At 44.0% G+C, this 27,987-nt stretch overlaps 1 protein-coding gene across 1 annotated transcript in view; it reads right to left on the reverse strand.

The window, feature by feature from the left end:
* dock2 (dedicator of cytokinesis 2) overlaps positions 1–27,987 on the reverse strand; it is a gene marked incomplete in the record, with an annotated part of 130,364 nt that overhangs the window by 67,935 nt on the left and 34,442 nt on the right. Inside the window, 4 exon segments of the mRNA XM_029771257.1 lie at positions 4,043–4,149; positions 9,918–9,988; positions 10,300–10,408; positions 19,539–19,673. Of these exon segments, the coding sequence (XP_029627117.1) occupies positions 4,043–4,149; positions 9,918–9,988; positions 10,300–10,408; positions 19,539–19,673 (422 nt within the window).

Genomic DNA, 27,987 nt, shown 5'->3' on the forward strand with positions numbered 1-27,987 from the left:
CCATCCAGTATGGTTCCTCTATTCTACCATCCCATCCAGTATGGTTCCTTTCTTCTACCATTCCATCCAGTATGGTTCCTCTATTCTACCATTCCATCCAGTATGGTTCCTCTCTTCTACCATTCCATCCAGTATGGGTCCTCTATTCTACCATTCCATCCAGTATGGTTCCTCTCTTCTACCATTCCATCCAGTATGGTTCCTCTATTCTACCATCCCATCCAGTATGGTTCCTCTATTCTACCATCCCATCCAGTATGGTTCCTCTATTCTACCATTCCATCCAGTATGGTTCCTCTATTCTACCATCCCATCCAGTATGGTTCCTCTATTCTACCATCCCATCCAGTATGGTTCCTCTATTCTACCATCCCATCCAGTATGGTTCCTCTATTCTACCATCCCATCCAGTATGGTTCCTCTATTCTACCATCCCATCCAGTATGGTTCCTCTCTTCTCCCATCCCATCCAGTATGGTTCCTCTATTCTACCATCCCATCCAGTATGGTTCCTTTCTTCTACCATTCCATCCAGTATGGTTCCTCTATTCTACCATCCCATCCAGTATGGTTCCTCTATTCTACCATCCCATCCAGTATGGTTCCTCTATTCTACCATTCCATCCAGTATGGTTCCTTTCTTCTACCATTCCATCCAGTTTGGTTCCTTTCTTCTACCATCCCATCCAGTATGGTTCCTTTCTTCTACCATTCCATCCAGTATGGTTCCTCTCTTCTACCATTCCATCCAGTATGGTTCCTCTATTCTACCATCCCATCCAGTATGGTTCCTCTCTTCTACCATCCCATCCAGTATGGTTCCTCTATTCTACCATCCCATCCAGTATGGTTCCTCTCTTCTCCCATCCCATCCAGTATGGTTCCTCTCTTCTCCCATCCCATCCAGTATGGTTCCTCTATTCTACCATCCCATCCAGTATGGTTCCTTTCTTCTACCATTCCATCCAGTATGGTTCCTCTATTCTACCATTCCATCCAGTATGGTTCCTCTCTTCTACCATTCCATCCAGTATGGGTCCTCTATTCTACCATTCCATCCAGTATGGTTCCTCTCTTCTACCATTCCATCCAGTATGGTTCCTTTCTTCTACCATTCCATCCAGTATGGTTCCTCTATTCTACCATCCCATCCAGTATGGTTCCTCTATTCTACCATCCCATCCAGTATGGTTCCTCTATTCTACCATCCCATCCAGTATGGTTCCTCTATTCTACCATTCCATCCAGTATGGTTCCTCTATTCTACCATCCCATCCAGTATGGTTCCTCTATTCTACCATCCCATCCAGTATGGTTCCTCTATTCTACCATCCCATCCAGTATGGTTCCTCTATTCTACCATCCCATCCAGTATGGTTCCTCTATTCTACCATCCCATCCAGTATGGTTCCTCTCTTCTCCCATCCCATCCAGTATGGTTCCTCTATTCTACCATCCCATCCAGTATGGTTCCTTTCTTCTACCATTCCATCCAGTATGGTTCCTCTATTCTACCATCCCATCCAGTATGGTTCCTCTATTCTACCATCCCATCCAGTATGGTTCCTCTATTCTACCATCCCATCCAGTATGGTTCCTCTATTCTACCATCCCATCCGGTTTTGATGTGTTCAACCTGTCACACTGATTGTCTGACGGAAGAATAATTTGTGTAAATTTAGCAATTATTGCTTCTCATAAATGTTTCTGGGCAAGCAGAAACAGATTAGCCATTGTGACAGACACGTGCGTGTGTGTGTGTGCGCGCATGTGTTTCCGCAGTTTGTGCCTGCCAGGCTATACTGGAACGTATGTCAAATTAATCTAGAGGGAAAAAATCCAGTCCGTTCAAACGTTACACATGGTCCATGGATGCAACCCCATGTCATAAACCCTAGGACAGAGACAACCAGCCCAAGACACACACACACACACACCCACGGCACACAGACACACACACACACACACACACACACACACACACACACACACACACACACACACACACACACACACACACACACACACAGACACACACACACACACACACACACACACACACACACACACACACACAGACACACAGACACACACACACACACACACCCGGCACACAAACACACACACACACACACACACACACACACACACACACACACACACACCCGGCACACAAACACACACACACACACACACACACACACACACACACACACACACACACACACACACACACACACACACACACACACACACACACACACACGCAAACACACACAAACACACTCACACTGCCAACTCTACCCTGTCACTCAGTGTTTCCCCATAGAGGTGTGAGGCAGACAGGTAGATTCAACAAGTATTGGGAGGCAGACAGGTAGATTCAACATGTATTGGGAGGCAGACGGGTAGATTCAACATGTATTGGGAGGCAGACGGGTAGATTCACTATGTATTGGGAGGCAGACGGGTAGATTCAACATGTATTGGGAGGCAGACGGGTAGATTCACTATGTATTGGGAGGCAGACGGGTAGATTCAACATGTATTGGGAGGCAGACGGGTAGATTCAACATGTATTGGGAGGCAGTGATGTCAGACCAGAACCCATTAGCCGGTATAACATGTACTCCCATCCTGCATATTTGACTGGCCTCAACGCTCTCCCACAAACAGGCTCACATCTACAACCCAAGGCCAAATACATCTCAATTATAATGAGAGTCAGCCCTGATTTAGCGGCTCAGGGCAGATGAACAGGGAACCTCTGAATTGGGTTAGGAATCGTCACACAGGGTGATTCATGAATGTCACAACTGACCAGTGACAGGAGGGAGACAGAGGTTCACTGATGAGCTACATGAACGTTGCGTGTGTCCATCCGCTAACAAACGCAGAGATCTCTCTCTCTCTCTCTCTCTCTCTCTCTCTCTCTCTCTCAACAATTTCCTCCCATCTCTCCCATGACATTACTCCCTCTCTCTTCCCTCTCTCTTCCCTCTCTCTTCCCTCTCTCTTCCCTCTCTCTTCCCTCTCTGTGTTAATGCAGAGTGACTCTGGGCAGAGTGACAGTTGGCCATCGGCCGCAGTGCGCTCGGAGCCCCTGGGGGAATCAATCACCGCCAACGTAATCAATATGGGAGGAGCGTCCAGGTCATGCCACTCCGCGATGTCGAGCTCCCCGCAACTCTACCCCCACCGTCCCCCATCCCCGTCCCCCGTCCCCGTCCCCAACTATACCAGGCAGCTACCGGGCATGGCTGACTGATGACTCACCCACGGCAACGTCGACCAAAAACAACATCGATAATCATCAACCGCAAACCAGCTAAATAACACACACACACACACACAACAAAACAAACACACACACATCCAAGACACAACAACATCTGTCACCCGGAGACAAAGACGGGCCAGGGAGCGGGGAACAGGGAGGAGAGAGGATGAGGGTGATACGGGACGAAGGGGAGGGGGGTAGCTGTCTGTCTAACTGCCAACGAGCCTCTTCTGCTGCTGGGCTCTCGCTCTCTCTCATTCTCTCTCTCTCTTTAACATATTCATTCCGATATCAGTTTAAAAACAAACAGTGGAGCGGGGCGCTGTGACAACGATGCCAAAATGTCAGACGTGTCTGTCTCCGTGGACCACTTATCAGGAGCCAATTAGAGAACAGTAGCACCAGAGGTCTCCATCAATCAGACTGTAGGGGGGGGGGGGGGGCTACTAAGGGAGAGGATTGGCCACTTATCACATCACTACTGGCCAATTAGGCCTTCGTAATAGGCTCTGAGTGGAGGGAAGGCGAGGGAGTGAAGTGGGGGCGTAGTGTGTTTGAATGGTGATGTAGGGTGCTTAAGAGAACCCTTTATATCTGATCTGATAGTGGGCAGGCCTTGATCTAACCAAACAGGCCTAACGTTGAAATCTCTTTCTAGTTAAGGCATGTGATTGGTTGGCTGCTCATATGGTAGTCAACATGGAGGTCAGTCATTGCTCAGTTGCCTAGCATGGAGGGACCTGATTGGTCAGTCTGTCTTACCCTGCTTCTGGAAGAGTTTGCTGCTGACAATCTCTGTCATGGAGGCCACCTTGTGTTTCTGCAGCTTGTCAGGAGGGATACAGGTGTAGAAGTCATACAGCAACCGACTGGAGGAAGGGAGGGAGGAAGAGGGAGAGAGGGAGGGGGTGTAGAGAGAGGGTAGAGGGAGACGGAGAGAGAGAGAGATGTAAACCATATAAACGTGTTTCTCATGCCAGTAAAGCCCTTTGAATGGAGAGAGGGTACGGAGAGAGACGGACAGAACGAGATGCAAGGAAATGGAGAGAGGGGAGCTACAGTTTTAATAAAACACTTTCATTTCAGTCGTAAATAGCACATGGTTCATTTCATGTAGAGTGGAAGTATTTTCTTGTTTTCTATGTGCTTTTATTCAATCAGGAAGTCTTCTAAGCTCAGGTGCGAGGCGAACGCTACCGCAGCATATATGAGTAGCACCATTACCACAGCGGATGAAATGACATGCGTTATTCAAAACCAAACACTAAATGCCATTCTGCCTGACCTGAGCAGACTCAGGAGGAAAGAGACACAGATACAGCTAGACAGCACAGAGACTGAAGCTGCTCCCCAACGGCACCATTTCCCCTATATAGTGCACTACTTTTGACCAGGGTATACAGGGAGTAGGGTGCCATTAGGGACACCGCCTAGCTAGGCGTTATGAACACAGACAAGCCAAACTAACGACGGATACTAATGAAGACACCAGTTGGTGTCACCCTCAGCTCGTAATCCAATCAAATAATAATTCAACGAGCCGGTTAAAAAGCCTTGGCTGCTTCGTAGGGAGATTGAGCACGGGGGCTGCCATTCCACATTCCTCCTCCCTCACCCGGAGGTGTGCATGTGGCTGATACAGCACCTCCATTAGCCAGATGAACAACACAAATGGAATAATAAAGCCAACTGCTTTTATTTAATTTTTCTGGACAGTAGAAAGAACATTTCCGTGGTGCCTCGCATGCTAATCAGGCTCTGTAATTATCTGAGAGCAATTAAAAACTGTAACGTCCTGTTATTGTATTATATACAGCTGTCGGTCTGTCTTACAGCGTCCCACGTTCCATCCCTACTTGGAGCAGGCCTGCTGGTTGTTTGTGTCAATTGGCGCTCCCATAATGGCCCAGCGTACTGCAACAAAGGGTTGACATGACAACATAGGCACCCTCATAACAGATGTTTTAGGATTATTGTTGGTCCAGTCAGCTATCTTCAGGGCATCTCGTCATCTCCTCCATATCCTCACTCACTCAGTCACTGTGTCTGCACCAGTAGACTACATATCAACCATGATTGAACACATCCAGATGTGGATGTTATTGTGTCTGTTGGGATCTGGTGTTGTGTGTATTGTGATTTGTTGTTGTGTATTGGGATATGTTGTGTGTATTGGGATATGTTGTTGTGTGTATTGGGGTATGCTGTTGTGTGTATTGGGATCTGTTGTTGTGTGTATTGGGATCTGTTGTTATGTGTATTGGGATATGTTGTTGTGTATTGGGATCTGTTGTTGTGCGTATTGGCATCTGGTGTTGTGTGTATTGGGATATGTTGGTGTGTGTATTGGGATATGTTGTTGTGTGTATTGGGATCTGTTTTCGTGTGTATTGGGATCTGTTGTTGTATGTACTTGTCACGTCCTGACCAGTAAAAGGGGTTATTTGTCATTATAGTTGGTCAGGGCGTGGCAGGGGGGTGTTTGTTTTGTGTGTTTGGGTATTGTGGGTTTAGGTTCTAGTTTTCCTATTTCTATGTTTAATCTAGCTTTTCTATTTCTAAGTGAGTTTTGGCAATGACCTCCATATAAAGGCAGCTGGTTGTTGTTGTCTCTAATTGGAGGCCATATTTAGTTGTGTTTGTTTTCACTTGTGTTTGTGGGTGGTTGTTTCTAGTATAGTCTGTGCACCTTACTGGACTGTTTTTGTTGTTTGTTTATTTTTATTAAGTGTTTTCTTTAATAAAATTAAGAAGATGAGCACTTTACCCGCTGCGTTTTGGTCTACTCAATACGACCCTTGTGACAGTACTGGGATCTGTTGTTGTGTGTACTGGGATATGTTGTTGTGTGTACTGGGATATGTTGTTGTGTGTACTGGGATCTGTTGTTGTGTGTACTGGGATATGTTGTTGTGTGTACTGGGATATGTTGTTGTGTGTACTGGGATATGTTGTTGTGTATTGGGATATGTTGTTGTGTATTGGGATCTGTTGTTGTGTATTGGGATCTGTTGTTGTGTGTACTGGGATATGTTGTTGTGTGTACTGGGATATGTTGTTGTGTGTACTGGGATATGTTGTTGTGTGTACTGGGATATGTTGTTGTGTGTACTGGGATATGTTGTTGTGTGTACTGGGATATGTTGTTGTGTATTGGGATCTGTTGTTGTGTGTATTGGGATATGTTGTTGTGTGTACTGGGATCTGTTGTTGTGTGTATTGGGATCTGTTGTTGTGTGTACTGGGATCTGTTGTTGTGTGTATTGGGATCTGTTGTTGTGTGTACTGGGATCTGTTGTTGTGTGTACTGGGATATGTTGTTGTGTGTACTGGGATATGTTGTTGTGTGTATTGGGATCTGTTGTTGTGTATTGGGATCTGTTGTTGTGTGTACTGGGATATGTTGTTGTGTGTACTGGGATATGTTGTTGTGTGTACTGGGATATGTTGTTGTGTATTGGGATCTGTTGTTGTGTGTACTGGGATATGTTGTTGTGTGTACTGGGATATGTTGTTGTGTGTACTGGGATCTGTTGTTGTGTATTGGGATCTGTTGTTGTGTGTACTGGGATATGTTGTTGTGTGTATTGGGATATGTTGTTGTGTGTACTGGGATATGTTGTTGTGTGTACTGGGATATGTTGTTGTGTGTACTGGGATATGTTGTTGTGTGTACTGGGATCTGTTGTTGTGTGTACTGGGATATGTTGTTGTGTGTACTGGGATCTGTTGTTGTGTGTACTGGGATATGTTGTTGTGTGTACTGGGATATGTTGTTGTGTGTACTGGGATATGTTGTTGTGTATTGGGATCTGTTGTTGTGTGTACTGGGATATGTTGTTGTGTGTACTGGGATATGTTGTTGTGTGTACTGGGATATGTTGTTGTGTGTACTGGGATATGTTGTTGTGTGTACTGGGATATGTTGTTGTGTATTGGGATCTGTTGTTGTGTGTACTGGGATATGTTGTTGTGTGTACTGGGATATGTTGTTGTGTATTGGGATCTGTTGTTGCGTGTACTGGGATCTGTTGTTGTGTGTATTGGGATCTGTTGTTGTGTGTATTGGGATCTGTTGTTGTGTGTACTGGGATATGTTGTTGTGTATTGGGATCTGTTGTTGTGCGTATTGGCATCTGGTGTTGTGTGTATTGGGATATGTTGGTGTGTGTATTGGGATATGTTGTTGTGTGTATTGGGATCTGTTTTCGTGTGTATTGGGATCTGTTGTTGTATGTACTTGTCACGTCCTGACCAGTAAAAGGGGTTATTTGTCATTATAGTTGGTCAGGGCGTGGCAGGGGGGTGTTTGTTTTGTGTGTTTGGGTATTGTGGGTTTAGGTTCTAGTTTTCCTATTTCTATGTTTAATCTAGCTTTTCTATTTCTAAGTGAGTTTTGGCAATGACCTCCATATAAAGGCAGCTGGTTGTTGTTGTCTCTAATTGGAGGCCATATTTAGTTGTGTTTGTTTTCACTTGTGTTTGTGGGTGGTTGTTTCTAGTATAGTCTGTGCACCTTACTGGACTGTTTTTGTTGTTTGTTTATTTTTATTAAGTGTTTTCTTTAATAAAATTAAGAAGATGAGCACTTTACCCGCTGCGTTTTGGTCTACTCAATACGACCCTTGTGACAGTACTGGGATCTGTTGTTGTGTGTACTGGGATATGTTGTTGTGTGTATTGGGATCTGTTGTTGTGTGTATTGGGATCTGTTGTTGTGTGTACTGGGATATGTTGTTGTGTATTGGGATCTGTTGTTGTGTGTACTGGGATCTGTTGTTGTGTGTATTGGGATATGTTGTTGTGTGTATTGGGATCTGTTGTTGTGTGTACTGGGATCTGTTGTTGTGTGTACTGGGATATGTTGTTGTGTATTGGGATCTGTTGTTGTGTGTACTGGGATCTGTTGTTGTGTGTATTGGGATCTGTTGTTGTGTGTACTGGGATCTGTTGTTGTGTGTACTGGGATCTGTTGTTGTGTGTATTGGGATCTGTTGTTGTGTGTACTGGGATCTGTTGTTGTGTGTACTGGGATCTGTTGTTGTGTGTATTGGGATCTGTTGTTGTGTGTACTGGGATCTGTTGTTGTGTGTACTGGGATCTGTTGTTGTGTGTATTGGGATCTGTTGGTGTGTGTATTGGGATCTGTTGGTGTGTGTATGAGGATCTGTTGTTGTGTGTATTGAGATCTGTTGGTGTGTATATTGTGATCTGTTGGTGTGTGTATTGAGATCTGTTTGTGTGTGTAAATTGGGATATGTTGTTGTGTATTGGGATATGTTGGTGTGTGTACTGGGATCTGTTGTTGTGTGTATTGGGATCTGGTGGTGAGTGTATTGGGATCTGTTGTTGTGTGTATTGGGATCTGTTGGTGTGTGTATTGGAATCTGTTGGTGAGTGTATTGGGATCTGTTGGTGTGTGTATTGGGATCTGTTGGTGTGTGTATTGGAATCTGTTGGTGAGTGTATTGGGATCTGTTGGTGTATGTATTGGGATCTGTTGTTGTGTGTATTGTGATATGTTGTTGTGTATTGGGAGCAGTTGTGTGTTTTGGGATCTGTTGTTGTATATTGGGAGCAGTTGTGTGTTTTGGGATATGTTGTTTTGTGTTTTGGGATCTATTATGTTTATCTTAACCCTCTTTGATGTTTGTGGTTTGTTGTGTCTACAGTACATCATCACTGTGTGTGTGTGTGTGTGTGTGTGTGTGTGTGTGTGTGTGTGTGTGTGTGTGTGTTATGATCAGTCTGGTCCAGGTGTCCAGGTAACACCTCCATAACATTGTCAGCCACTCCAGAGACAACAGACCAGACAGATGTAGACTGTCTGAACACACATCTCAGAGTCTCACACACACACACACACACACACACACACACACACACACACACACACACACACACACACACACACACACACACACACACACAGTGATGATGTACTGTGTGTTCAGACAGTCTACATCTGTCTGGTCTGTTGTCTCTGGAGTGGCTGACAATGTTATGGAGGTGTTACCTGGACACCTGGACCAGACTGATCATAACACACACACACACACACACACACACACACACACACACACACACACACACACACACCCCAGAGAGACAAGTCTCAGACACAGGTCACAGGAAGGTCAGGCCAGAAATAAAGATGTTGTCTGGGACCAAACCACTGTTTGTCATACAGAAACTACAACCATTAAATCATACTGCTAAAAGGTTCATGTGAATGGTTCATGTTAAATGCTATAATTCTAAAAGCGTGTCGCAGAGAGCCATATCTATGTTCATTAAGGGTACTGTAAAGGCAAGGCTGTCTGTCTTTTAGGGGTTAATGAAAGGTTAATGGAGGAGGTGGTGAGTCCCTGTGAGTTAAAGAGAACTGGGGAATAAGGTAGTGACCTTGGTAGAGGGCAGGGGGGCAGAGACAGTGTTTAAGACAGTCAGAGGGTCAGAGTTGGGGGACGTTGGGTACAGGTCACTGAGGTGAGGGATGAGGTGAGAGACATGTCGCTTCATATGGCATCCTGAGAAGGGTCTGAGTGATGTTGACAGTGGTTCTATTTCCTGTTCCTGTGAGATCTGTGAAAGGGGTCGCCATGCAGTGGTGGAGGCAGTGGAGGATAGCACTCACCTCAGGAGTTTGGCATCAAACACTGTCTCGACATCCTGCAAGACTGTTGGTAGGTACTTCAGAGCAGCCACCTGGAGAGAGAGAGAGAGAGAGGGGGGGGGGGGGGGGGCGAGAGCGAGAGAGAGGCAGAGAAAGAGAGAGAGAGAAAGCGAGAGAGAGAGAGAGAGAAAGAGAGACACATGGAGGGGAAAGAATCATAAAACCTGAAATCAGGACAAATGAAGACACGTCAATAAATGAGCAAGAGAAGAGAAGATAGAGAGAGTGAGATATAGAGAGTTAGGGGAGGAGAGAGAGGAGAGTAGTGGAAAGACGAGAGGAGAAGAGAGGAGAGAGAGAGGAGGAGAGAGGAGGAGAAAGACAGAGAAGTGAGAGTGTTTACCTGCAGTAAGACGGTAGTGTTTTGGTCACTCGTCATCAGGTTGTTGATGGACTCAAAGAGTCTCCGAAGAGACTCTTCAAACTCTTCCTGTTCTTTCCCTTCATACAACCTGGAGAGAGAGAGAGAGAGAGAGAGAGAGAGAAATTAAAGAGGAAGAGAGGGAGCATGGTTAATGTCTAAAACAGGGATTAAAGAGCGAATTAAACTAAAGAGTGTATTAAATGAAACAGTGAAAGTGTACCAAACTCCAACACCATCATTAAGTTTGCGACGACACAACAGTGGTAGGCCTGATCACCGACAACGATAAGACAGCCTATAGGAAGAAGGTCAGAGACCTGGCAGTGTGGTGCCAGGATAACAACCTCTCCCTCAATGTGATCAAGACAAAGGAGATGATTGTGTACTACAGGAAAAGGAGGGTTGAGTATGCCCATGTGCTCATCGACGGGGCAGTAGTGGAGCAGGTTGAGAGTTTCAAGTTCCTTGGTGTCCACATCACCAACAAACGATCATGGTCCAAACATACCAAGACAGTCATGAAGAGGTCACGACAACTTCTATTCCCCCTCCGGAGACTGAAAAGATTTGGTATGGGTCCTTAAAACTTCAAAAAGTTCTACAGCTGCACCATCGAGAGCATTCTGACTGGTTGCATCACCGCCTGGTATGGCAACTGCTTGGCGTCCAGCTGCAAGGCAATACAGAGGGTAGTGCGTACGGCCCAGTACATCACTGGGGCCAAGCTTCCTGCCATGCAGGACCTCTCTACCAGACGGTGTCAGGGGAAGGCCCTAAAAATTGCCAAAGACTCCAGCCACCCTAGTCATAGACTGTTCTCTCTGCACGGCAAGCGGTACCGGAGCGCCAAGTCTAGGTCCAAAAGGCTTCTTAACATCTTCTACCCCCAAGCCATAAGACTCCTAAACATCTAATCAAATGCCTACCCAGACTATTTGCATTGCCCCCCCACCCCCATGTTTACGCTGCTGCTACTCTCTGTTTATTATCTATGCATAGTCACTTTACCTCTACCTACATGTACATATTGCCTCAATTACCTTGACTAACCGGTGCCCCCACACATTGACTCTGTACCGGTACCCCCTGTATACAGCCTCCACATTGACTCTGTACCGGTACCCCCTGTATACAGCCTCCACATTGACTCTGTACCGGTACTCCCTGTATACAGCCTCCACATTGACTCTGTACCAGTACCCCCTGTATATAGCCTCCACATTGACTCTGTACCGGTACCCCCCTGTATATAGCCTCCACATTGACTCTGTACCGGTACCCCCTGTATATAGTCTCCACATTGACTCTGTACCGGTACCCCCTGTATATAGTCTCCACATTGACTCTGTACCGGTACTCCCTGTATATAGCCTCCACATTGACTCTGTACCGGTACCCCCTGTATATAGTCTCCACATTGACTCTGTACCGGTACTCCCTGTATATAGCCTCCACATTGACTCTGTAACGGTACCCCCTGTATATAGCCTCCACATTGACTCTGTACCGGTACTCCCTGTATACAGCCTCCACATTGACTCTGTACCGGTACCCCCTGTATATAGCCTCCACATTGACTCTGTACCAGTACCCCTGTATACAGCCTCCACATTGACTCTGTACCGGTACCCCCTGTATATAGCCTCCACATTGACTCTGTACCGGTACCCCCTGTATATAGCCTCCACATTGACTCTGTACCGGTACCCCCTGTATATAGCCTCCACATTGATTCTGTACCGGTACCCCCTGTATATAGCCTCCACATTGACTCTGTACCGGTACCCCCTGTATATAGCCTCCACATTGACTCTGTACCGGTACTCCCTGTATATAGCCTCCACATTGACTCTGTACCGGTACCCCCTGTATATAGCCTCCACATTGATTCTGTACCGGTACCCCCTGTATATAGCCTCCACATTGACTCTGTACCGGTACCCCCTGTATATAGCCTCCACATTGACTCTGTACCGGTACTCCCTGTATATAGCCTCCACATTGACTCTGTACCAGTACCCCTGTATATAGCCTCCACATTGACTCTGGACCGGTACCCCCCTGTATATAGCTTCCACATTGACTCTGTACCGGTACCCCCTGTATATAGCCTCCACATTGACTCTGTACCAGTACCCCCTGTATACAGCCTCCACATTGACTCTGTACCGGTACCCCCTGTATATAGCCTCCATATTGACTCTGTACTGTTACCCCCTGTATATAGCCTCCACATTGACTCTGTACCGGTACCCCCTGTATATAGCCTCCACATTGACTCTGTACTGTTACCCCCTGTATATAGCCTCCACATTGACTCTGTACCAATACCCCCTGTATATAGCCTCCACATTGACTCTGTACTGTTACCCCCTGTATACAGCCTCCACATTGACTCTGTACCGGTACTCCCTGTATATAGCCTCCACATTGACTCTGTACTGTTACCCCCTGTATATAGCCTCCACATTGACTCTGTACCGGTACTCCCTGTATATAGCCTCCACATTGACTCTGTACCAGTACTCCTGTATATAGCCTCCACATTGACTCTGTACCAGTACCCCTGTATATAGCCTCCACATTGACTCTGTACCGGTACTCCTGTATATATCCTCCACATTGACTCTGTACCGGTACCCCCTGTATATAGCCTCCACATTGACTCTGTACTGTTACCCCCTGTATATAGCCTCCACATTGACTCTGTACTGTTACCCCCTGTATACAGCCTCCACATTGACTCTGTACCGGTACCCCCTGTATATAGCCTCCACATTGACTCTGTACCGGTACCCCCTGTATACAGCCTCCACATTGACTCTGTACCGGTACCCCCTGTATATAGCCTCCACATTGACTCTGTACCGGTACCCCCTGTATATAGCCTCCACATTGACTCTGTACCAGTACCCCTGTATATAGCCTCCACATTGACTCTGTACCGGTACTCCTGTATATATCCTCCACATTGACTCTGTACCGGTACCCCCTGTATATAGCCTCCACATTGACTCTGTACTGTTACCCCCTGTATATAGCCTCCACATTGACTCTGTACTGTTACCCCCTGTATACAGCCTCCACATTGACTCTGTACCGGTACCCCCTGTATATAGCCTCCACATTGACTCTGTACCGGTACCCCCTGTATACAGCCTCCACATTGACTCTGTACCGGTACCCCCTGTATATAGCCTCCACATTGACTCTGTACCGGTACCCCCTGTATATAGCCTCCACATTGACTCTGTACCGGTACTCCCTGTATATAGCCTCCACATTGACTCTGTACCGGTACCCCCTGTATATAGCCTCCACATTGACTCTGTACTGTTACCCCCTGTATACAGCCTCCACATTGACTCTGTACCGGTACTCCCTGTATACAGCCTCGCTACTATTATTTAATTGTTGCTGCTTTTCTTTTTTTACATTCTTTTTTTTTTTTTACTTCAATTTATTTTAGTAAATACTTTCTTAACACTTACTTTTCTTATTAAAACTGCATTGTTGGTAAAGGGCTTGTAAGTAAGCATTTCACTGTAAGGTCTACACCTGTTGTATATGGCGCATATGATAAATAAAATATGATTTGATTGTCGGTACAATCAAGACAAACAGGTCAGTTTTGCTTGTCACAAAAATACACTCAGATCTATGCAGACACGAGTGTTCCTTTATACTTTATTTTCCTGGATAATGAACCAAGTGTCCTGGGGTGAAGAATACTGTTTAGACTTCAGGAGTACCAGTTGGCTGTTGATGGGAGAAATGGCGGGTGTAGAGCTGATCTGAGAAGGTCACATGGAGGCTACGTCAAACTAAACAGAGGAGACTTTACATTATATACAACCTCTACCAGTTATTACTGTTGACTGTCTCTGAATACAACCTCCACCAGTTATTACTGTTGACTGTCTCTGAATACAACCTCCACCAGTTATTACTGTTGACTGTCTCTGAACACAACCTCTACCAGTTATTACTGTTGACTGTCTCTGAATACAACCTCCACCAGTTATTACTGTTGACTGTCTCTGAATACAACCTCTACCAGTTATTACTGTTGACTGTCTCTGAATACAACCTCCACCAGTTATTACTGTTGACTCTCTCTGAATACAACCTCTACCAGTTATTACTGTTGACTGTCTCTGAATACAACCTCCACCAGTTATTACTGTTGACTGTCTCTGAATACAACCTCTACCAGTTATTACTGTTGACTGTCTCTGAATACAACCTCTACCAGTTATTACTGTTGACTCTCTCTGAATACAACCTCTACCAGTTATTACTGTTGACTGTCTCTGAATACAACCTCTACCAGTTATTACTGTTGACTCTCTCTGAATACAACCTCTACCAGTTATTACTGTTGACTGTCTCTGAATACAACCTCTACCAGTTATTACTGTTGACTGTCTCTGAATACAACCTCTACCAGTTATTACTGTTGACTGTCTCTGAATACAACCTCTACCAGTTATCACTGTTGACTGTCTCTGAACACAACGTTAGGCCACTTGTTTCATCCTGTATCCCTGTATCCCCAACCACACATCACAATCCTTATACTTGTCTAGGCCTCCTTTCAATTATTTATTGATATATTCCCTCCATCCCTCCATCCCTTCCCTGGTAACTCATGTATTCTCACCACTCTCCTTTCATCTCACTCCTCCTCCCCTGTTCTCCTGTTCTCCATCCCTCCATCCCTTCCCTGGTAACTCATGTATTCTCACCACTCTCCTTTCATCTCACTCCTCCTCCCCTGTTCTCCTGTCTCCATCCCTCCATCCCTTCCCTGGTAACTCATGTATTCTCACCACTCTCCTTTCATCTCACTCCTCCTCCCCTGTTCTCCTGTTCTCCATCCCTCCATCCCTTCCCTGGTAACTCATGTATTCTCACCACTCTCCTTTCATCTCACTCCTCCTCCCCTGTTCTCCTGTCTCCATCCCTCCATCCCTTCCCTGGTAACTCATGTATTCTCATCACTTTCCTTTCACCTCACTCCTCCCCCCCTCTTCCTTCCTCCATCTCTTCGTGTCTCGCTGTAACTCTGTGGTAGATGTTAGAGTAGGAGTTGTGGGTGCTGGGGGGAAGGATTAGAGTGTGGCACACTGGGGCATTTGGCACAGGGGGAGGAATTAGACTGACACTGTCATGTCCTGACCATAGAAATATGTTATTTTCTATGGTAGAGTAGGTCAGGGCGTGACAGGGGGTGTTTTGTGTTTTTCTATGTTTTGTATATCTATGTTTAGGTTCTAGTTTTTCTATTTCTATGTTGTTGTTTTTTGGGATGATCTCCAATTAGAGGCAGCTGGTCCTCGTTGTCTCTAATTGTTTTTTTTTTCCCCACCTGTGTTTGTGGGTAGTTGTCGTCTGTTTAGTTTAAGTACCTGACAGAACTGTGCGCTTTCGTTTTCTCTTTATTATTTTTCTTTAGTGTTCTGAGTTTAAATAAATGTTCATCATGAGCAATCAACACGCTGCACTTTGGTCCCCTCTCTACGACAGCCGTTACAGACAGACAGGGGTATTAGCACAGAGCTCTCAGAGCATCGGGCAGCATTGTAATCACTGAAACACTGTCCCTTCTAATCCCTCCCGTGTGTCTGAGTGCGCACAAACACACACCCACACTGGACACTCCACATATAGTTATGACGCCCTCATGCACACACACACAATGGCCGCTCCATGATGCACACACACACACACACACACACACACACACACACACACACAGTATACAGTTGAAGTCGGAAATTTACATACACCTTAGCCAAATACATTTAAACTCAGTTTTTCACAATTCCTGACATTTAATCCTAGTAATAATTCGCTGTTTTAGGTCAGTTAGGATCACCACTTCATTTTAAGAATGTGAAATGTCAGAATAATAGTAGAGAGAATGATTTACTTCAGCTTTTATTTATTTCATCACATTCCGAGTGGGTCAGAAGTTTACATACACTCAGTTAGTATTTGGTAGCATTGCCTTTAAATTGTTTAACTTGGGTCAAACATTTTTACATTTTAGTCATTTAGCAGACACTCTTATCCAGAGCAACTTACAGTAGTGAATGCATACATTTTTTCCATACTTCCATACTGGTCCCCCGTGGGAATCGAACCCACAACCCTGGCGTTGCAAACACCATGCTCTACCAACTGAGCCAAACATTTTGGGTAGCCTCCCACAAGCTTCCCACAATAAGTTGGGTGAATTTTGGCCCATTCCTCCTGACAGAGCTGGTGTAACTGAGTCAGGTTTGTAGGCCTCCTTGCTCGCACATGCTTTTTCAGTTCTGCCCACAAATGTTCTATAGGATTGAGGTCAGGGCTTTGCGATAGCCACTCCAATACCTTGACTTTGTTGTCCTTAAGCCATTTGCTTTGGAAGTATGCTTGGGGTCATTGTCCATTTAGAAGACCCATTTGCAACCTAGCTTTAACTTCCTAACTGATGTCTTGAGATGTTGCTTCAATATATCCACATACTTTTCCTTCCCCATTTTGCCATCTATTTTGTGAAGTGCACCAGACCCTCCTGCAGCAAAGCACCCCCACAACATGATGCTGCCACCCCCGTGCTTCACGGTTGGGATGGTGTTCTTCGGCTTGCAAACCTCTCCCTTTGTCCTCCAAACATAACGATGGTCATTATGGCCAAACAGTTCTACTCAGACCAGAGTACATTTCTACCAAAACTACGATCTTTGTCCCCATGTGCAGTCGCAAACCGTAGACTGGCTTTTTTATGGCGGTTTTGGAGCAGTGGCTTCTTCCTTGCTGAGCAGCCTTTCAGGTTGTGTCGATATAGGACTCATTTTACTGTGGATATAGATACTTTTGTACCTGTTTCCTCCAGCATCTTCACGAGGTTCTTTGCTGTTGTTCTGGGATTGATTTGCACTTTTTGCACCAAAGTACGTTCATCTCTAGAAGACAGAACGTGTCTCCTTCCTGAGCGGTATGACGGCTGCGTGGTCCCATGGTGTTTATACTTGTGTACTATTGTTTGCACAGATGAACGTGGTACCTTCAGGCATTTGGAAATTGTTCCCAAGGATGAACCAGACTTGTGGAGGTCTACAATTTTTTTCTCAGGTATTGGCTGATTTCTTTTGATTTTCCCATGATGTCAAGCAAAGAGGTACTGAGTTTGAAGGTAGGCCTTGAAATACATCCACAGGTACACCTCCAATTTACTCAAATGATGTCAATTAGCCTTTCAGAAGCTTCTAAAGCTATGACATCATTTTCCAAGCTGCTTAAAGGCACAGTCAACTTAGTGTATGTAAACTTCTGACCAACTGGAATTGTGATAGATTATTTCACTGAAAATTCCCTGTGTCTGTAAACAATTGTTGGAAAAATGACTTGTGTCATGCACAAAGTAGACGTCCTAACCGACTTGCCAAATCCATAGTTTGTTAACAAGAAATTTGTGGAGTGGTTGAAAACAAGTTTTAATGACTCCAACCTAAGTGTATGTAACTGTATATATACATAAGCATGACAAAAGCAACGCAATCCTGTCCTAACCCATTCCCACAGACACAACATACATAATATTATATGTATGTATATTATACAAAATAGAACACAGACTGTTAAATAGGGTATTTCTGACCACAGTGGCCTGCTCCTGTCTGGATCTCTGCACCCTTTTATCCCTGCAGGCTCGTGTGCTATCTATACTGAACAAAAAAGGGAGGGGAGGAAAGAGTGAGAGAGAGAAATGTGGAGGACATGGAAGGAGGGATGGAGGGGAAGAGAGAGAGACATGGGTAGGGCATGGAAGAAGGGAGGGAGGGATGGAGGGGAAGAATGAGAGACATGTGTAGGGCATGGAAGGATGGAGGGGGGAGGCATGGAGGGAGGGAGGCCAGAGGGAGGGAGGCCAGAGGGAGCTAATTGATAGGTAGGTAAAAAGATAAATAAAGACTCACGACTGAAGCAGAAAACAGATGGATAAATAAAGACTCACGACTGAAGCAGAAAACAGATGGATAAATAAAGACTCACGACTGAAGCAGAAAACAGATGGATAAATAAAGACTCACGACTGAAGCAGAAAACAGATGGATAAATAAAGACTCACGACTGAAGCAGAAAACAGATGGATAAATAAAGACTCACGACTGAAGCAGAAAGTTATGGAAGAGAAGAAAAGTGAAAAAACAGAATGGTGAAAGCAGGTTAAAGAAAGAGGTTATAGGAGAGAGAGAACATCTAATATATTTTCTTCTTATATAAATCAGAGTTCTCTTATAGGACTTGAGAAACTTCTGATTCAAACTGATAAATCTTACATGTTGCACACTAAATCATTGATGAGTTTAGGACATGAATGATACTACAGATTCACCTACAGTACGGTATGCTCTCCTCTTGAATACTGATTCTCTAGCTAGTGTCCTTACATAAGGAGGGTGCTGTAGACTTGTTCAGAGAGTTTAAACGTTCTGTGCAGTGGTTAGGTAGACCTGAGAAGAGGGCTGGAACAATCCATGATTCTAGCATCACACCAGGGAGAGCAATGACTAGTACACTATCACTCTGGGGTTACTGAACCCATAACGTGGTCACACATACATGCAAGTATGCGCACGCACACACACACACACACACACACACACACACACACTGCATATTGTCTCTAAAACTAACTGACAGACCAACAGACCACACAAGATAAACACCGTAGAAGCACTTACGGCGTTGTTTGTGTTCTGCTAATAATCTGTCAGGATCAAATTATGTGACGCTGTTATTATAAATGTTGTTTAGGATTAACATATGGAGCTGCCTTCAGCAGAGTTGTTGTATAGCAGTGTCTCCTCTATCACGGCTGCTCATTCAGCACTGGGTCTACTTCATCATCAGTGTTCATTAAAATTGCCACTTCATCATCAATGCTTATTAGCAACATTAGTGCTGTAATCAGCGTCTTTCAGAGCAAGCTGTCTCTAGGAATTAGCTCGGTAATACAATGACACTGTCCCTCTGTGTGTGGGAGGAGTGGAGGAGGGGGTGTACAAGACCGTAAACGAGTGTATACATGTGTGAGTGTTTGTGTGCGCACATACATCTGTATATGCTTGTAAGAGTTAGATGAGGAGAAGGAGGCATACACATAGGCCGATACACAGAGTGTGCATACACACACACACACACGCAGGCACACACACACTTACTGAGAGTAAAGCATGCGTGAGCGAACGATGAACTTGAAGATGTACTCCAGGGCTTTGAGGGTGCGTAGGTAGTTCTCACACTGCTCCCCTCGACTGGACACATCCAGATACCTCTTCAACACAGACATCAACTTCCTGGGGGAGAGAGGGAGATGAGAGGAGGGGGGGGAATCTTAATTTCAGAATTGCTAATTACATTTTTCAAACACACACAGCACAGCACACTAGGACTATGCTTATATACCATACTGTTTCGAGGAATGGCCTTGGGCTTGTTGGCTAACTGGATTAAAACAATCCAATCCTCTTAAACAATAACAGTTATTATGGACCAGAAGAATGGGGAGGATAAAGACTATTACTGAAGTAGAACACAATCTGAGCATGCTGTTTAGAGGCTGTCTGAGTTCTAAACGTTAAATGTAACAACAGGCAAAATATATAACGACATGGCTAGCACTGGTTAAGCCGGTGAGTTGTCCCATAGGACGATCCTCCGTTTTAACACAGATTAGAGGGGGGTGGCAGAGAGAGGAGAGAGATGGATAAAGTGAGAAAGAGAGAGAGACTAGAGAGTAGCATTGGGTATTTTAGAGCTAAGACTCAGTGAGCCCAGTTTGATTATTCTGGCCAGCCTTCAGCAAAGTACGAAGGTCAAGTAATCCACTTTATGCTGATTTCTCAGCCCATAGACTTCTACTGCAGCCCTACAGGCACACAATATTCACACTGGCACCTGGTGGCTGATTCATGCATTATATGCTGACCATACCACTCGCGTCGCATGCACGAGCGCTGCAAAATACATTTACATATAAACTCAGCAAAAAAAGAAATGTCCCTTTTCAAGGCCCTTTCTTTCAAAGATAATTGGTAAACATCCAAATAACTTCACAGATCTTTATTGTAAAGGGTTTAAACACTGTTTCCCATGCGTGTTCAATGAACCATAAACAATTAATGGACATGCACCTTTGGAACGGTCGTTAAGACACTAACAGCTTACAAACGGTAGGCAACTAAGGTCACAGTTATGAAAACTTAGGACACTAAAGAGGCCTTTCTACTGACTATGAAAAACACCAAAAGAAAGATGCCCAGGGTCCCTGCTCATCTGCATGAACGTGCCTTAGGCTTGCTGCAAGGAGGCATGAGGACTGCAGATGTGGCCAGGGCAATAAATTGCAATGTCCGTACTGTGAGACGCCTAAGACAGTGCTACAGGGATACAGGATGAACAGCTGATCGTCCTCGCAGTGGCAGACCACGTGTAACAACACCTGCACAGGATCGGTACATCCGAACATCACACCTGCGGGACAGGAACAGGATGGCAACAACAACTGCTCGAGTTACACCAGGAACGCACAATCCCTCCATCAGTGCTCAGACTGTCCGCAATAGGCTGAGAGAGGCTGGTCTGAGGGCTTGTAGGCCTGTTGTAAGGCAGACAGGACTGGAAAAAAGTGCTCTTCACTGACGAGTCGCAGTTTGTCTCACCAAGGGTGATGGTCGGATTCGCGTTTATCGTCGAAGGAATAAGCATTACACCGAGGCCTGTACTCTGGAGCGGGAACGGTTTGGAGGTGGAGGGTCCGTCATGGTCTGGGGCGGTGTGTCACAGCATCATTGGACTGAGCTTGTTGTCATTGCAGGCAATCAGCGCTGTGCATTACAGGGAAGACATCCTCCTCCCTCATGTGGTACCCTTCATGCAGGCTCATCCTGACATGACCCTCCAGCATGACAATGCCACCAGCCATACTGCTCGTTCTGGGCGTGATTTCCTGCAAGACAGGAATGTCAGTGTTCTGCCATGACCAGTGAAGAGCCCGGATCTCAATCCCATTGAGTACGTCTGGGACCTGTTGGATCGGAGGGTGAGGGCTAGGGACATTCCCCACAGAAATGTCCGGGAACCTGCAGGTGCCTTGGTGGAAGAGTGGGGTAACATCTCACAGCAGGAACTGGCAAATCTGGTGCAGTCCATGAGGAGTTGCACCGCAGTACTTAATGCAGCTGGTGGCCACACCAGATACTGACTGTTACTTTTGATTTGACCCCCCCCCCCCCTTTGTTCAGGGACACATTATTCAATTTCTGTTAGTCACATGTCTGTGGAACTTGTTCAGTTTATGTCTCAGTTGTTGAATCTTGTTCTGTTCATACAAATATTTACACATGTTAATCTTAGGGCTAGGCCCCTTTTTTCTCAATTTCCGCCTGACTGACGTGCCCAAACTAAACTGTCTGGTGCTCAGGCCCTGAAACCAGGATATGCATATAATTGGTACCATTGGAAAGAAACACTTTGAAGTTTGTAGAAATGTTAAAATAATGTAGGAGACTATAACACAATAGATATGGTAGGAGAAAATCCAAAGAAAAACCAACCAGAATTTTATTTTTGAGAGAGACCATGCTCTTACAATGGAAATTATAGGGGCAAAATGAATTCTAGCTCCCAACATGCAATTCCTATGGCTTCCACAGGGTGTTCAAGGTTTCAAGGCTTGAAACTTCCAAAGCAAATAAGAAATATCAGTTTTAGTACAGGGACACAGTCACGGAACTTCGTGTTTGGGTGCTCGATGAAGACAAGACGCATCTGCTAAAATCGGTTTCCTATTGAACATACTTCTTTCCGTAAGAAATATTATTGTTTGATTACATTTTAGGGTATCTGAGAAGTACATAGAAATGTATTTTGACTTGCTGAAAATAAGTTTAGCGGTAGATTTTCAGATACCTTTCTCTGCATGTTGAACGAGTGGATAACTCAAATCGATGGCGCCAACTAAACTAACTTTTTGGGATATAAAGAAGGATTTTATCTAACAAAACGACACTACATGTCATAGCTGGGACCCTTTGGATGACAAATCAGAGGAAAATTTTCAAAAAGTAAGTGAATATTTAATCACTATTTGTGAATTTATGAAACCTGTGCCGGTGGAAAATTATTTTGATGTGGGGCACCGTTCTCAAACAATCACATGGCATGCATTCGCTATAATTGCTACTGTAAATTGGACAGTGTAGTTAGATTAACAAGAATTTAAGCTTTCAACCGATATAAGAAACTTGTATGTACCTACAGTTGAAGTCGGAAGTTTTCATACACTTATATTGGAGTCATTAAAACTCGTTTTTCAACCACTCCGCTAATTTCTTGTTAACCTCTTATGGCTAGGGGGCATAATTTTCACGGCTGGATAAAAAACGTACCCGATTTAATCTGATTATTAGTCCTGCCCAGAAACTAGAATATGCATATAATTATTAGCTTTGGAGAGAAAACACTCCAAAGTTTCTAAAACTGTTTGAATGGTGTCTGTGAGTATAACAGAACTCCTATGGCAGGCAAAAACCTGAGACGGTTCTGTTCAGGAAGTACCCTGTCTGACCATTTATTTGCTTTCTTTGACATCTCTTCCAAAAACTAAGGATCTCTGCTGTTACGTGACAATACCCACGTCTCCAATGGGGTCTCAGAGCCCGGGAAAAACAGGAATGACGTAATTCAAAGCCCTGGCTGAAACAAAGGAGAGCAAAAGCTAAGTGGTCTCTCAGTGGGGAAATGCTTACGCTCGCGACCCGCCCCGCCCCCGGCTTTCGGTTTTTCCCTCAGTTTACAGGCAGGCAGATTCCCGGTCGGAATATTATCGCTTTTCTACGAGATAAATTGCATAAAAATTGGTTTTAAACAGTGGTTGACATGCTTCGAAGTACGGTAATGGAATATTTAGAAATTTTTTGTCACTTTCTGCGCCATGCTCGTGACCGCGATTTAGTATTCTGATAGTGTCTAGAACGCACGAACAAAACGTCGTTGATGGACCATAACGATGGATTATTTGGGACCAAAGCAACATTTGTTATTGAAGTAGAAGTCTTGGGAGTGCATTCTGACGAAGAACAGGAAAGGTAATAACATTTTTCTTATAGGAAATGTGATTTTGGTGAAGGCTAAACTGGTTGGGTGTCTAAATAGCTAGCCCTGTGATGCCGGGCTATGTACTTAGAATATTGCAAAATGTGCTTCATCCGAAAAGCTATTTTAAAATCGGACATATCGAGTGCATAGAGGAGTTCTGTATCTATAATTCTTAAAATAATTGTTATGCTTTTTGTGAACGTTTATCGTGAGTAATTTAGTAAATTCACCGGAAGTGTTCGGTGGGAATGCTAGTTCTGAACGTCACATGCTAATGTAAAAAGCTGGTTTTTGATATAAATATGAACTTGATTGAACAGACATGCATGTATTGTATAGCATAATGTCCTAGGTGTGTCATCTGATGAAGATCATAAAAGGTTAGTGCTGCATTTAGCTGTGGTTTTGTTTTTTGTGACATTATATGCTAGCTTGAAAAATGGGTGTCTGATTATTTCTGGCTGGGTACTCTGCTGACATAATCTAATGTTTTGCTTTCGCTGTAAAGCCTTTTTGAAATCGGACAGTGTGGTTAGATAAAGGAGAGTCTTGTCTTTAAATAGCTGTAAAATAGTCATATGTTTGAAAAGTGGAAGTTTTCGGATTTTAGAGGAGTTTGTATTTCGCGCCCCGCCCATCATTGGATATTGGAGCAGACGTTCCGCTAGCGGAACATCTAGATGTAAGAGGTTTTAACAAACTATAGTTTTGGCAAGTTGGTTAGGAAATCTACTTTGTGCATGACACAAGTCATTTTTCCAACAATTGTTTACAGACAGAATATTTCACTTATAATTCACTGTATCACAATTCCAGTTGGTCAGAGGTTTACATACACTAAGTTGACTGTGCCTTTAAGCAGCTTGGAAAATTCCAGAAAATGATGTCATGGCTTTAGAAGCTTCTGAAAGGCTAATTGACATCCTTTGGGTCAATTGGAGGTGTACCTGTGGATGTATTTCAAGGCCTACCTTCAAACTCAGTGCCTCTTTGCTTGACATCATGGGAAAATCAAAAGAAATCAGCCAATACCTCAGAAAATAATTGTAGACCTGCAGAAGTCTGGTTCGTCCTTAGGAGCAATTTCCAAATGCCTGAAGGTACCACGTTCATCTGTACAAACAATAGTACGCAAGTATAAACACCATGGGACCACACAGCCATCATACCGCTCAGGAAGGAGATGCGTTTTGTCTCCTAGAGATGAACGTACTTTGGTGCAAAAAGTGCAAATCAATCCCAGAACAACAGCAAAGAACCTTGTGAAGATGCTTGAGGAAACAGGTACAAAAGTATCTATATCCACAGTAAAACCAGTCCTATATCAACACAACCTGAAAGGCCGCTCAGCAAGGAAAAAGCCACTTCTCCAAAACCGCCATAAAAAAGCCAGCTATGGTTTGCAACTGCACATGGGGACAAAGATCGTACTTTTTGGAGAAATGTACTCTGGTCTAATGAAACAAAAATAGAACTGTTTGGCCATAATGACCATCGTTATGTTTGGAGGAAAAAGGGGGAGGCTTGCAGGCCGAAGAACACCATCCCAACCGTGTAGCACGGGGGTGGCAGCACCATGTTGTGGAGGTGCTTTGCTGCAGGAGGGCCTGGTGCACTTCACAAAATAGATGGCATCTTGAGGAAGACAAAGTATGTGGATAAATTGAAGCAACATCTCAACACATCAGTCAGGAAGTTAAAGCTTGTTCGCAAATGGGTCTTTCAAATTAACAATGACCCCAAGCATGCTTCCAAAATTGTGGCAAAATGGCTTAAGGACAACAAAGTCAAGGTATTGGAGTGGCCATCACAAAGCCCTGACCTCAATCCTATAGAAAATTTGTGGGCAGAACTGAAAAAGCGTGTGCGAGCAAGGAGGCCTACAAACCTGACTCAGTTACACCAGCTCTGTCAGGAGGAATGGGCCAAAATTCACCCAACTTATTGTGGGAAGCTACCCGAAACGTTTGACCCAAGTTAAACAATTTAAAGGCAATTTTACCAAATACTAATTGAGTGTATGTAAACTTCTTCTGACCCACTGGAAATGTGATGAAAGAAATAAAAGCTGAAATAAATCATTCCCTCTACTATTATTCTGACATTTCCCATTCTTAAAATAAAGTGGTGGTCCCAACTGACTTAAAACATAGAATTTTCATTAGGATTAAATGTCAGGAATTGTGAATTTTTTTACTGAGGAGTGGCTCCCGTCTGGCCACTCTACCATAAAGGCCTGATTGGTTGAGTGTTGAGATAGATGTCCTTCTGGAAGGTTCTCCCATCTCCACAGAGGAACTCTGGAGCTCTGTCAGTGTGACCATCAATTGCTCAGTTTGGCCAGGCGGCCAGCTCTTGGAAGAGTCTTTGTGGTTCCAAACTTCTTCCATTTAAAAATTATGTAGGCCTTGGGGACCTTCAATGCTGCAGACATGTTTTGGTACCTTTCCCCAGATCTGTGCCTCAACACAATCCTGTCTCGGGGCTCTACGGATAATTACTTTGACCTCATGGCCTTGTTTTTGTTCTGAGATGCACTTTTAAATGTGGGACCTTATATATGTCCAATCATTTGAATTTACCACAGGTGGACTCCATTCAAGTTGTAGAAACATCTCAAAGATGATCAATGGAAACAGGATGCACCTGAGCTCAATTTCGAGTACTATAGCAAAGGGCCTGAATCCTTAGATAAATAAGGTATTTCTGTTTTATAATTTTTTTGCAAAAATGTCTAAAAAACTGTTTTTGCTTTGTCATTATGGGGCATTGTGTGTAGATTGCTGAGATAAAAAAAAAATTGAATCCATTTTAGAATATGATTATTGCGAATACGCAATTTCCCTAATAATTCTTCACTCGCGCTAAAGAGGGAGGCTTGTGCTACTGGTGCTGCCACATGTGCAGATCAAATATACAGCTGGAACTCTGATTCAGCCTGTTTACATGTCCTAACAATTAGAAAGATTGCTCATAAATACACGTGTTTTAATCGGCGTATGCTTACCTTGATTTTGACCTTACGCCGATTAACTTCACTAGGGTAGGGGGCAGCATTCGGAATTTTGGATGAAAAGCGTGCCCAAAGTAAACTGCCTGCTACTCAGGTCCAGAAGCTAGGATATGCATATGTCTGTGAGTATAACAGAACTGATATGGCAGGTGAAAACCTGAGGAAAATCCATCCAGGAAGTGCTATTATTTTGAAATGCCTGTTTTTCCATTGAAAGCCTATCCACCATACAAAGACTTATGACGTAGTTCACGATCCCTATGGCTTCCACTACATGTGGCCAGTCTTTAGGCATTGTTTCAGGCTTTTACTCTGAAAAATGAGGGAGAAACACCACTTTCAATGAGAGGACAGTGGAAATTTCCAGACATGAGTCCTGCGCATGACCGGGCGCATGCCTTTCTTGTTTTTCTGTTTCTATTGACGAAGCTATTGTCCGGTTGAAATATGATCGATTATTTATGACAAAAACAACCTGAGGATTGATTATAAACATTGTTTGACATGTTTCTACGAACCTTTATGGTACTTTTTAGATTTTTCGTCTGTCTGTTGTGACCACGCTTTGTTCCAATGGATTACTGAACAAAACGCACCAACAAAACAGAGGTTTTTGAATATATAGAGGGACTTTATCGAACAAAGCGAACATTTATTGTGTAACATGGAGTCTTGGGAGTGCAACCATATGAAGATCATCAAAGGTAAGTGATACATTTTATCGCTATTTCAGACTTTTTTTTACTCCTCTACTTGGCTGGTTACTGTTTGTAATGATTTGTCTGCTGGGCACTGTTCTCAGATAATCGCATGGTTTGCTTTCGCCGTAAAGCCTTTTTGAAATCTGACACAGTGGTTGGATTAACAAGAAGTTTATCTTTAAGCTGATGTATAACACTTGTATCTTTTATGTATGTTTATTATGAGAATTTCTGTTTTGTTGAGTTTCACGCTCTACAATTTCACCAGATGTTGTTTGAGACAGTGGATTACTGAACAAAACACACTAACAAAACTGAGGTTTTTGAATATAAAGAGGGACTTTATTGAACAAAACAAACATTTATTGGGTAACTGGGAGTCTTATGAGTGTAACCATATGAAGATCATCAAAGGTAAGTGATTAATTTTATTGCTATTTCTGACTTTTGTTACTCGTCTACTTGGCTGGTGTTTGTAATGATTTGTCTGCTGGGCACTGTTCTCAGATAATCGCATGCTTTGCTTTCGCCGTAAAGTCTTTTTGAAATCTGACACCATGGTTGGATTAACAAGAAGTTAATCTTTAAACCGATGTATAACACTTGTATGTTTTATGAATTTTTATAATGAGTATTTCTGTTTTTGAATTTGGCACTCTGCAATTTCACTGGATGTTGGCCAGGTGGGACGGTAGTGTCCCACACCCCATAGAGAGTTAAGATAAGCAGAGTAAAGTGTTTACATGACTATTGCCATACTCGGCCTACTGCCATAATCAGTTTAAAATGGAATTATTA

This window comes from Salmo trutta, chromosome 13 (assembly GCF_901001165.1).
Source record: "Salmo trutta chromosome 13, fSalTru1.1, whole genome shotgun sequence".
Classification (NCBI taxonomy): Eukaryota; Metazoa; Chordata; class Actinopteri; order Salmoniformes; family Salmonidae; genus Salmo; species Salmo trutta.